Source organism: Bidens hawaiensis, unplaced genomic scaffold (genome assembly GCF_021521415.1).
Source record: "Bidens hawaiensis isolate Kalapana, Puna unplaced genomic scaffold, B.hawaiensis_p1.1 tig00004192_1, whole genome shotgun sequence".
NCBI lineage: Eukaryota > Viridiplantae > Streptophyta > Magnoliopsida > Asterales > Asteraceae > Bidens > Bidens hawaiensis.
In genome coordinates this window covers 447,530-461,010 of record NW_027491249.1, presented here as the reverse complement: position 1 = coordinate 461,010, position 13,481 = coordinate 447,530, and the positions used below count along the sequence as shown (strand labels likewise).

General features: G+C 39.4%; 1 protein-coding gene and 1 pseudogene across 2 annotated transcripts; both read left to right on the top strand.

Moving 5' to 3' along the window:
• Positions 1–5,025: 5,025 nt before the first annotated feature.
• On the top strand, positions 5,026–5,463 carry LOC143625678 (uncharacterized). The gene has a single exon (XM_077095956.1). The coding sequence runs from the start codon at positions 5,026–5,028 to the stop codon at positions 5,461–5,463; it is 438 nt and encodes a 145-aa protein (XP_076952071.1).
• A 4,713-nt stretch (positions 5,464–10,176) lies between these two features.
• LOC143625677 (uncharacterized) lies at positions 10,177–12,263 on the top strand (annotated as a pseudogene). Its single transcript, XR_013152311.1, has 3 exons — positions 10,177–10,400; positions 11,708–12,093; positions 12,214–12,263. The product of XR_013152311.1 is annotated as an uncharacterized LOC143625677 (transcript).
• Positions 12,264–13,481: the final 1,218 nt, after the last annotated feature.

Genomic DNA, 13,481 nt, shown 5'->3' with positions numbered 1-13,481 from the left:
ATTAATGTTATTTATGATTATTATTAATATTAATAATATTTAATTCAATAACATATTATTATTGGAAATTCGATAAAGGGAGTTTAGTAGCAGGACTTATTTGGGAAAATTGGCAGTGCGAAACGAACTTTTAAATTATTGGCTGCTTTCGTTATGGGCATCTTCAATCAGTTACAGTGGCTTACTTGAGAGAACCGGCATTTCCAAATGAACTTTCAATTTCTTGGCTGCTTTCGTTATCGACATCTCAAATCTGGCTCTTCGATTTCTTCGAACTCCAACGGTCTTGACCGCCGGTCACCACTGACAACCGTAGTTGTGTTCACTCGAACACATATCAGTCGTCACTAAGCTTAAGCTTAGGCTTGTTATTAGTTTTATTTTTAGTTGGGGGTATTCTAAGTTGTTCATGTTGTGTATATTAAAGAATTATCGGCTTATATATATATATACGTATATATATAGTAGATGTGCGGTATAAGAATTCATTGCGTCGAGATAACCAGCACCAGATCGAGACGCTAGTTTGATGAGTTTGAATCTCTCGGATCCGCGGTATCCGCTAACGAGAGCGAGAACGGGAGCCCCTATTTGGAGAGATAGGTGGAAATTCGGTCATTACTCCAACATAACGAGCACCAGATTGAGATATTAGTTCGCACTTAGCTGAACCGGTTGACACGTATGCAGACGTGGATTTAGGTTCGGTGTTGACCCGGATATTAACACGTTTGTTTACAGCATTTGTTGACACGTTTGCATAATACACAATGAAAGCACAAACTCAAACAACAATCCATACAATAGCAATTGTCTTCGTTATTTTTCTCTTCTTCTTGTTTGACTGGTCGTTGACGAGAATTGCTATTGTATGGATTGTTGTTTGAGTTTGTGCTTTCATTGTGTATTATGCAAACGTTTTAATCAGCGCCAACACGGAGCCTAAATCCACGTCAGCATACGTGTCAACCGGTTCAGGTAAGTCCCGACTAATATCTCAGTCTGGTGCTCGTTGAGCTAGAGCAATGACCGAATTTCCACTTATCTGTCCAAAATATGGGCTCACGTTCTCGCTACCGTTAACGGATACCGCGGATCCGAGTGATTCAAACTTATCAAACTAGCGTCTCGATCTGGTGCTGGTTATGTAGGCGCAATGAATTTTTATAACGCACATCTACTATATATGTATACGTATAAATATACGCCGACAATTCTTTAATATACGCAACATGACCAACTTATAATACCCACAACTAAAAATAAAACTAATAACAAGCCTAAGCTTAAGCTTAGTGACAACTGATATGTGTTTGAGTGAACACAACTACGGTTGCCGGTGGTAGCCGAAGGTCAAGACCGTTGGAGTTTGAAGATATCGAAGAGGCGGATTTGAGATGCTGATACCGAGAGCATCCAAGAAAGGGTTCGTTTGGCACTGCCAGTTTTTCCCAAGGTAATCACCGTAACTGATTCAAGATGTCCATAACGATATCAGCCAATAAATTGAAGGGTCGTTTTGCAATGTCAATTTTCCCATATAAGGTCTGCTACCGAACACGCTTTGCCGAATTGTGAATAATAATATATTATACATAATTAAAATAATATTAATAATAATTATTATAAATAACAAAAAAAAAGACAAAAAAACAAAAAACATAACAAGACAAGCTGGTGGGTTTTTTTAGAAAAGCTCCCTTATACGCCGCGTATAGACCTATACGCGGCGTATTAGTTTGATTCCAACCTGCCCTGCAAAAGCTGGGCAAGGTTGTCAAATCATACCTTATACGCCGCGTATAGGTCTATACGCGGCGTATTGCTTTTGCTGAATTGTTAGAGCCCGGCTCCCCTCCCTTTCCTCCTTTCCTTTCTTTATTATAAATGGAGACGTTGTATCTCTCAACGTTCAACAAAAAAACAACACAACATTTGTACTATATATACCCAGAATGTCTTGGTTTAACCATTTATTTCCAAAGGAGGAGCCGGGTTACGCCGCTAACGATCAGCCTGGCACGTCATGGTTACCCGACTTGAACCAGGTTTCGTTATATATTTATTTAGTATGAATTTGGTAGTTTTTTTTACTAACACATGCTGCATTACGTTTTGTTAGGAGTATATCGGGTATGATACCCAGCCCCAACAACCTTACTGTCAGCCCGCACAGTTTTATGGTAACACTGGCTCGCCGGGCTTGCCAAACTTGAACCATATTTCGTTATATAGTCTTATTGTAAATACATGGTTATGTTATTATTATTTTAATATTCTTATTTATTATTAAAATATTATATTATATTTTTTTATAGGTATTATTGTTATTTATTATTATCACTAACACTGTTGTTTGAATTTCTAATTTATGTATGGTAAGAGTACTTCGTGTCGGATTACGGTAGTCAGCTGTCGTACCCGTCATCTGTCGCCTGGTCGGATTATGGAGGTCAGCTAACGTCATCGTACCAGCCACCGGTAGCAAATGATCCGTTTTATGGAACCGAGTCTTCATCGCACCATGGGCGAAATGATCAAGCCGGGCCAAACCCAAATAACGAAGATGGGTACGATGACGACTATATACGCGAGATGAAGGTTTCGTATAAAACAGATGCTGTAAGACATCGTGTGTTTTGTTTAAGTTAACATTGTTTGTTTGTATGTTATTTAATAAACGGCTTAAGAATTAGCGTAAAATGTTTCAGATTTTTGAGAGTCGCGAGGAGCTGGAGAAATGGGTAAAAATTAGAGGACGGGAGCATGGGTTTGTTGTTGTGGTCCAGCGGTCAAGGAAAAACGCCGTGGACCTTGCATGAAATCGTGGAGGCGAACCCAAAATAAAGGCGACGGTGAGACGTACCGGCAGCATCAAAAAATGCTGTCCGTTTAAGATCCTGGGCAGGTATGACTCGAGGGGTGCATGTTGGAGGGTTCAAGTGGTAAACGAGACTCACAACCACGATCCCGTTGAATTCGAGGAGGGGTGTGCGTCTTTTAGAAAAATGAACACCGACCAGCTGGTTATGGTTGAGAGTAAACAGGGCCGGCGTGAAACGCAAGAAATCGAAGCAGCCCTCCGCAAAAATTTTCCCGGTGTGCAACCTGTAATAAAAGATATATACAACCACACCGCCAAGATTATGAGGGATGGGCTACTAGGCGACACCCCTATGAAGGTAGTTCAAAACACTTGTAGTTTTAATGTGTACTTGTCGTGCTTGTAATATTTACCAAAGTTTTATTTCATCCAATGCAGGCGCTTGAAAACTTTCTCGCAGGCAACGGTTTCACATTCTATACCCGGGAGAGTGATACCGACGACAGGACGAAGGAAATTTTCTTCTGTCATAGTAAGTCGCATAAGATGTGGCGTGTGTTCCCCGAGGTGCTGATGATTGACACGACGTACAACACCAACATGTACGACCTGGCCGTTGGTTCAGTTTATCGGTGTGACATCGACATCACAGTCGTTTTGTATCGCCGCCGCGTTTGTGATCAGGGAACGGCAGAGGAACTTCAGCTGGGCTCTGGAGAAACTTAAACAAATGCTCGACGACTGCATGGAGCCACGTGTGATCCTGACCGACGCGGACCAGGCCCTCATGAACGCATGCGACGCGGTCTTCCTTAATGCCACAAAAAATTTATGCAGGTAGCAATATCCGAGAATATAAGGAGAAAATTTAAGGGCCTATATAACACGGAAATGGGGACGGACTTTGCGTACTGGTGGAAGGTCCTGTATCAATCGCCGATGGTGTAGGAGTACGACCACCGTCGCCTCAACATGGAGCGTCATTTGATACGGGACGATAGAGCCGGTGAGTCCTTCGTATCACCTGACAGTTTTTAATAGCCTAAACATACATCTTAATAACGTGGCCTTTTATTTTTCAGAAGGCTGGCAATACATTCGTAAGAGCTGGCTGGATCCATACAAACACAAGTTTGTAGCCTGCTGGATCGACGAACGCCGAAACTACGGCGAAACTACGACGAACCGAGTTGAGAGCCAGGACGCAAATCTGAAAAGGTACCTCAATGGAAGCAACAACTCGCTCGACACAATTGCCAGGCAAATCCTTAAAATGGTCAACTCGCAGATGAAAGAAATCGGTAAATCTTTTGAAGCCTCCCGTTTGAAGGTTATGGAAGGACATCGACAGCACGTCTGGTTGAAGAAGCTAATAAACAGGGTGTCGATTCTCGCTCTGGGTCTACTTGTGAACGAGTATGGGTTGATACACAAGATGTGTGACGGCGGCGCTTCATGCGACCACCATTTGTATTCGTCTTCGGGGCTGCCATGTGCTTGTCAGATTGAGGGATACATAGTTAACGACACGTGTATCCCAATAGAGGATGTTGACCCGTTCTGGAGGAGGCTTGATTTTGATCCAGCCTGTCCGCTGAACGAAGAGCCAGACTACGCAGCAGGTCTATGGGACATCACAGATACGCTATCGTCCATAGATGACCCTAATCAAAATAAATGTTTTTTCGCCAAGCTCTTATCTGCTATTTCAGGGAGATCTAAAAAGAAGGAGCCAGAAAAAAGAAAGGATCCTCAGGGGCGTCCCAAAAAACCAGATCCCCCGAGGCACAGCGTACACCCCCGCTCCAGATCTCCCAAGACATAGCTCCTACAACCCATCCTCGTCACAGGGGCCCAGCCAAGAAACCCCCACCCCATCCTCGCTGACTCGTTCGTTGTCCCAGTCAGCGTCGCGGTTTAAAACTCCTCGTGGACGACCTAAGACATCGCAACCTACGGGAACTCACCTCGGGTTTCCTTTGATGGTTTCGCCAGCGCAAGTACCGGCGATAGAAACGTTTAGGAGCGTCATTCCTAGCTGGGCCCAGCCGTTCGTCGCAGACATCAAAAACGTACGCCCAGACGGTAACTGCGGTTTTCGATCAATCGTAGTTGGTTTGGGGATACATGAGAAAGTTTGGCCGGATATTAGGCGGGCGATGTAGAACGAGCTAGAAACGAACGAAGGGTGGTGGTGGGCGATGTTCAACAAAGAGGATGACAGATTGTACGGCTGGGTTCATTCCAGCATTCCGTACTCTAACACGGTCAAACCGGCGCCGCTGAGTCGTTGGTTCAGCTTACCCGGTCACGGGCACCTGGTTGCTCAGACATACGCGTGTGTGTTAGTCAACCTAGCTGGCAATCAGACCGAATCTTACTTCCCATTGAGAATCGGTCCTGACGTGGTTCCGGATCCACAGGTTATAGGCATCGCTAACTGGGGAGGTGATCACTGGATATATATCAACCTAGTAGGGGATTTCCCAATGCCTACGCCAAACCTTAATTGGGAAACAAGCGCCGTACCGGCGGCGCTCGAATGGAAAACACGGTTCGGACAGCGTTTGAAGGAGTACGAAGATATACGCCGGGGTTGGCGAAGGGAATCCTCTAACGTAGATCTAGACAGCTTGTAGAAGACATTGTATCAATGGACAAAAAGTCTATAATAATAATAATAAATATTAAATAATAAATAATAAATAATAATAATTTTAACAATAATAAATAACAAATTAATATTAATATTAATAACTAAATAATAAAACATAAAAATAATAAAAATATTATTAATAATAATAATAAATAATAATAACTAAATAAAAAATTATTATTAATATTAATAACTAATAAATAATAAATACTAATAAATAATGAAAATTAAATAAAAAAAGGCATAATACGCGGCGTATTGACCTCTTATATCAGTCATCGGCAGCTCAACAGCTACATAATTTCAAATCTCAAACTCCCGCCCGATCATCCGAGCATCCACACACAAGCCTATATCGGACGAACACCGACCGGAATACCAAACAAGCCAACGAGATTTCACCCGACACCGACACGAGATGCAGGTAATTTTTTAATATTATGTTGATGATGATGATTATGTTAACATGATGATGATGTATTGTTGATAATGTGATGATGATGATCCTGTTGTTTGGATGGATAAAACCGTCGGCCGGAGTCCGGCCGTAAAATGGCCGTAGTCCGGCCATCTGTTTACAGGGACTATCAGACGTGGCGTATATCCCTATACGCGGCGTCTGATATATATATTTTTTATTTTCTGTTTTATTATATATATTATTATTAATATTATTATTAATATTTATTATTAGTATTTATTATTATTATTATTATTAATATTATTATTGTTGTTGTTGTTATTATTATTATTATTATTTGTTATTATTATAGTTTGTGGACGACGAGATTGAGGCCGAGCTCGAGCAGGTGGGGCGGGGCCAGGGCTATGTCCGTGGCCGGGAGCGGGTCCAGGGCTATGTCTGTGGCCGGGGCCGAGGCCAGGGCCAGGGCGGGGCCGTGGACCCCCTAGGGCAACGATGTGCAGTTTGATGAGGGTTCTCCCGCCCACACACGATACATTCGCCTATGCTAGATGCACCCGTTTCCCAGCATGATTATATCCTGGTCGTTTTTGGAGTCTTGTGACGCAAACCAGTGGGCGGCTGTGTACATTGGACAGGATACGCCCTGGAGCCGATGCTTCAGTATGCCACTATCAGCCCACCGGGAGCTGACACTAGAGGTTTATAACACGATACGCGTTACGTAAGTTTACTCCACATTGTTATGTTTTTATTATATTATATTATATTATTGCATGCCTCGTGCGCCTGGTACGCCAAAGATTCAGATGAGGGTGCCAGGCATGACGATACGACACAGTCGGAGGTTTACTTACGCATGTTCGGGCATGACGTCCATCTCTCGATGGAGGAATTCGCGGTTGCTCTGGGCTTATACACTGCGCAGGAGGTACGCATACGACACAGTCGGAGGTTTACTTACGCATGTTCGAGCATGACATCCATCTCTCGATGGAGGAGTTCGCGGTTGCTCTGGGCTTATACACTGCGCAGGAGGTACGCAGCCCGATATACACGGAGAGCATCCACCAGATGCGGGAGGACGAGCTACGGGTATGGTGGCGGGCCATCAGCGATCACGACTTCGGGGATAGGACCTTGGACACCAGTTCCAAGGTCTCAACTATTAGGGACCCGCTTCACAGGTACGTTCTTAAAATGCATTCTATTGTTTAGTATAACGTAATATATATTAATAATATAATATAATATTATATTATATTATACTATATTATATTATATTATATTATATTAATATATTGGAATAATATATTAATATAATATAATATAATATAATATAATATAATATAATATAATATAATATAATATAATATAATATAATATAATATAATATAATATAATTATATTAATTATATTAATATAGTTATATTATATTAATATAATATAATATAATATAACATTATATTATTATTATTGTTAATAAATTATATTATCTTATATTACACAGGTACCTTCACAGGCTGATTGCGATATCCATCGCGGGTCGCAATCAGGGCGCAGAGCACTGCAACCTGCGCGACTTGTTCTTTTTAGGTGTCTGCTGACTCACAGGCACTGCAACCTCGCTAGGGGGTTTGCAGACTATTTTGTTGGCTACCAGTTTAGGCAGGGACGAGGGTCCTTGATGGGTGGCGGGTACATCACCCAGCTTGCGATATCTCTGGGCCATGGAGCCCTGGTGGATGGCCTGCGTATCACTACGACCCCTCCCAGTCCGCTGGACCGCCTCCGTGCGGCGGCATGCACATTTTGCGTTCGTTCCCCAGGCCCAACGGCCCGCGGGAGCGACTGGTGGCGGGGGCGGGGGCACGTGTGCCTTACGTCCCGGTGCCTTTAGTCGAGCCTCCCCCGCTCGTGACACCGGAGGTGGAGCTTGTCCATGAGTCTGTCGACGCGGGGGAGGGGGTCGGCGGGGATTCGGACGACGGTGGTGCCGGACGTGAGGATCCGGGCGCATCTCAGGTACATTTTAATATATTAACGTTTTATCGTTTCTTTTAATTCGACTTCGTATTAAACGTATTTCTGTGGTTTTGTTGTTAGGGGCCGACGCAGCACGTTCCACGCACATATCGCGCGGTGCGTCTGGGTCCCGCCACCGACGCTAGGTTGGAGGCCCTAGAGTTGGAGATGCGGCGGATGTTGCGCCAGATTGACTGGCGGATGAGCCAGATGTCGCGCCAGATCGACTAGCTTGTTGCCAGTCGAGTAGCGGAGCTGTCTGGACAACAGTACACCATGTCACCGCCACCGCCACCACCCCCCAGTTTTGACCACGAGGCGAGCACGTCTGGCGTGAGACGCGGACGGGGCGACGACGTGGATGCCCCGGACGGTTCGGGCCCGAGGCGCAGGGGAGAGGACGACGCCGATGTTGGCGACGCGTTCGGGGGGCTCGTGGGCCACGACGACGACATTGGCATGGACATGGGGGACCTCACGTAGATTTTATGTTCTAGTTGTCGTATTTTCTTTTATTTGTACAGATTTAACAATGATTTTTGGTATACGTATGTGTTTAACTGTTTTTCACCGAAAGAATATTAAATAATAAATAGATAGTTAATTAATATATAATGATAATAATAATAACAATAACAAAATAACAAAGAAAAAAACACATAATAAGACAAAATTGGTTGGATTTTCTAGAAACACAGGCCTATACGCCACGTATAGACCTATACGCAGCGTATAGGCCGGTGTTTTAACAATTGGGCGGTGTCCTTAGAAAATCCGATTTAAAATTCTCAACCTTGAAGAATGTTTACATTCCAGTGGAATTTAAAACACAATATTAAACAAAACATGTCATTTATAGGTTGTTTATTGAAAATAATAATCATGTGACTAATGACCGAATAACCAATGTAGTTTTTACCTTCAAAGTTGATTAGAGGATTTTTATAAATCTTAGCCGAATAACCTATATGATTCATTTGTTATTTGGGTTATGTGGATTAGTTGGCTTGTTGTTAATTTTCGAGATAAAAACAAGGAAGTCGCTAAGAAATACGTTTTGTTTTTTTTTTTACTATAACTTAGAAGTTGAGCAAACATGTAGTGTGCCCTTATTAATGACTCAATTCAAATAACCCGAATAAAACCTTTATACACTAACTTAGTCAGAATTGTGCATCTCAAGAAATCCAATACACTAATTTAAATTGGTATTCGAGCATTTCAAATAAACAAAACATAAACTAGGAACTCTCTAATTAGATAAACCAGAACCCATAGCTGCGATCACGATAAAGTTTTTATTTCATATTACAAACGCAATAATAAGTCATAACATGAACAACCTAGACAAAATAACTTAATCAATCTAATAACACATTCTATGTCATTTCACTCATTTAACTTCAATCAAAGGGTTGTTACAACCAACAACTCTCAACATAAAATTATTTGCTTAATGAATATAATTATTTATTAATCCAAAATCAACAAATTAAAAAGAAAAAGAAAAAAAAAAGTAAACAAACTACACTTTATTAAATTAAAACAAACACACCCATTCACCCAATTTCAATTTCCCCAAAATAAAACTCTTTAGGGTTCTTTCAATCTTTCAATTCCTTCATAAATCAATCCAATAACACCTTCAAATTAAATTCTTCGTCACAATCTCTCAAACCCACATCAAATCAACCCAATCCTCCAATCTCATCCAAATTTTAACCAAAATTCAAGATTTCAAATCTATTAATTTAGATTACGAACATAACAACATGTCAATCCTTAATAACACTAACAAAATAACTTAAATCAATCTAATAACTATGTCACTTCACTCATTGACTTCCATCATAAAGTTGTTACAAGTCATAACATAAAATTATTTTCTTAATAAATATAATTATTAATTAATCCAAAATCAACAAAATAAAATAAAATAAAATAAAAAGGTAAACTACTGTTTATTAAATAAAAAACAAACATCCTCATTCACACAATATTATTAATTTCTCCCAAATCAAATTCTAGGGTTCTTCCAATCTCCCAATTCCTCCACTAATCAAAATCCAATAACACCTTCAAATCCATTTCTTCATCACAGATCTCTCAAACCCACATCAAATCAACCCAATTCAACCAAACCCACATCCCAATTTCACCCCAAAACCCTTCAATTTCAAGAACCAAATTTCAAGATTTTCAAATTCCGTTAACAAAGATCGGTTTTTTCCATCTGGGTATTGAATCATGTTCTATGGTTCAGTGGTGTGGGACCCATGGCTTATTGCGGCTCAGATTGTGTGTATTCAGTGCTTGTATTATTTGACGCTTGGTGTGTTATTGGCGACTCTTGTTGGGACTAGGGTTTCGAGGATGAGTCTGGTGTATTTCTTTGATTATGCCACGGTTACTGTTGCTACTGTTACTGGGTGGTGTGTTATTGCTTCCGTTATTATTAGTTCCATTGCTGGGTAAGAGTTTTATTTTATTATTATTATTATTATCATTTTATTTTAATTATTGTGGTTGATTTGATTATTAATTTTGAGTTTAGGGAGCTAGTTTTATAATGTAGATACTAGGGATGATACCGATGCCGGAAATGACTAAAACCATATACCTAGGGCTGTAAACGGACTAAACGTTCAGCGAACAGTTCATGAACTGTTTTTCGGGAAGTTCGTTTATGTTTGTTCATTTAATAAAGAACAAATATGAACGAGAAATTTCGTTCGACTAGTTAAACAAACAAACATGAACTGAGCCCCATTCTTTCAACTGTGATCATGAACGTTCGGTAACGTGTTCATGAATGTTCGTTCTTGTTTGTTTGTATATGTTGTTCATGAAAGTTTTGTGTACATTTATTTATTTTATCTAAACATTTTATATTCTTTAATTTATTCGCATTGATGAATGCATCTACCTCAATCTCTAGGATCTGCCGATTTTATTTGTGTTCGTGAACCGTTCGTGAGCACATTCATTTCCTTATTCCGTTCGTGAACATATTATTTCCTTAACAAACGAACATGAACAAGGCCTTGTTTGTGTTCGTTCGGTTCTTTTGCAGCCTTACATATACTGAATAGTCGAATACCGTACCCATTTTTTTCGGTTCGGTACCGATCGATACCAATACCACTGAAAATAGCGAAAACCGAATGATACTGATACCGAAAACATGAAAAAATGAATACCGATACTGGTACCATTGTGTTCGGCCGGTACCGATATTCGCTTATTCGGTAAAAAAATGCTCATCCCTAATAGATACTGCAATGTATTATCTTTTGAGTTTACTTGAATATACTAGTTAGTGTTTGGGGTTGCTTAATAAAACTGCTTATGCTTTTTAAGCAACACACAATAAATGATATGACAAGACGAATGAATGATAGCATTTGGATTTGTTTTTTAAAAATATGATAATAAGCATTTTTCTTCTATTGAAACACTCAAAACTGCTTCTCTCTTGTATAAAATAAGGGTGTTGGATTGCTTATTAAAACCGTGTGTGTGACTGGCTAGTTTTGTTTTTACTTGTTACTATGAGAAATATATAAACTGCATTTTATGTTGTATAATAGTGATATATGTGAGTATTAGTGCTTTATGACATAAACTTAAAGCTTGTGGTGTTGATTTATGCATTTAAATTGTGACCTGTGTTCTCTAAGAAATACTAGTTTTTCTCCATTAAAACCGTTGCATGAAACTAATGTTGAATACTTTTTTCTTGAAAGCAACTTTTAACCAATTTTTAAATGTTTTACAGAGCTGGTTTCTTGCTTTATTTGATTGAGAGAGCAAAAAAGTGCCTGGATTTTGCAGCCACGGTTTACATAATCCATTTATGCATATGCATTTTATACGGAGGTTGGCCTTCGTCAATAACATGGTGGGTTGTCAACGGTACTGGATTGGCGATAATGGCTTTGTTAGGAGAGTATTTGTGTATAAAACGTGAATTACGAGAAATTCCCATTTCAAGACTCGGATCATCATCATCATCATCATCATCATCATCATCGTACTCAGTATATCCCACCAATAGCAATGCTATGGTAGGGTCTGAGGAGGATGATTTCGAGACTAATATGCTGCAACTATTTCAAGACTCAGATCAAGTAAGTAATTTCCTTTGTTTACAGTTTGATGCTGGTAAAAAAAGGTTTCGTATGTTTTGTTTTTCCTTTTTTCCTTCTTGAATGTCTGCAAGAATTATTAAGTTTTGAATATACAAATATTTTACAAGGCTATTCTGACGTTTTCTATGATCAGCTGCTACTGATTTGAGTTATTCTAAGATGCTGCAACTATTTAGCGATTAAGGGTTTGCAGTTTAAGAGCTTGATCTGTGATACTATATGCCTTCTTTCATAGCATTTGGAACAGTTGACTTAATATGCGGTATAGTAAAATGCTTTAGTGAAGGTTTTAAATTTTAAGTATGTTTTAATAGTTTGCCTAATAGGGGTAACAATTTACCATCAATGGATTGCAAGACGATAGTGGGCGAATAATATGAAATTTGTCTAAAAGGAACTTAAGACACAAATGGAATATTTTGCAAATTTCGTAGGACACGGTACTTATTGTCCATAGTTTTTCTTCTTTACTTATAGAGAAATATTATTACGATAATTTTGCGAAAACCTGAGAAAATGCTTATGAACTTATCTCAAGACTCAAGCTAATTATACAATCATAAAGTAATACCTACTAACTATCCATAATGTAAGATAACAATAAACTTCTTTAAAGATAAGGATATGTGGTTATGAATTTAAATCAAATCATACTATATTTGGATTATGATGTAATATTCTTTTTCTAGGAAAAAAATAATATAAGGTGGAAAATAAATAAATATGCAGTGGGCATTTACTCTGTTTTTAAATTGGTTCGGTGGACCACGCGATCGGTCATGAGGTTCAAAGCAAGCTTAGTTTGGCCCCTATCAAAGGTAACCCATGTATATTATAAATTAACTTATAAACACTAAGATATATCACAAACTCACTCACTATATATATTCCAATAGCATAATCAGGCAAAGGCATTGCTTACTTTAATAATAAATTCTCATGAGAATTAATGGATTATACAATCTTTAATAACTGTCTTCTACTTATGGTTATATTCTTTTGTGCATGCTATCTGCTGTTTTCTTGTTGTCTGTTGGTTTCCTGTGTTTTATTCGTGTAAAATATATAGGTGACAATTTTTATCATTTACTAATGCTGGATTTTGGTTTTGTTTTATCTAAAATGAATTAAAACGGGTCAAATCAAAATTTAGCTAAAAGAGGAAGTCTAGTTTTAGTGCATACAACGAGCTGGGCTGGGTTGACCGACAAATGCTATTTTTTATGACTTGTTATAACCTGAACCTGTCGTAACCTTGTATCCTTTAGTAAAATAGTTTAGCAGTTACATGCAACTTGTATAGTTAGTTTTGAGGGTGTTATCATGCAGGCGTTTGACCTGATGAAACGAGTGCATTGTAGCAGGAGATAGGATTTCTTGAAGACGAAAGCAAGCTCACAA

Coding starts and splice junctions, on each gene's coding strand:
- LOC143625678 (XM_077095956.1), top strand. CDS start 5,026: ATGTTCAACAAAGAGGATGACAGATTGTACGGCTGGGTTCATTCCAGC.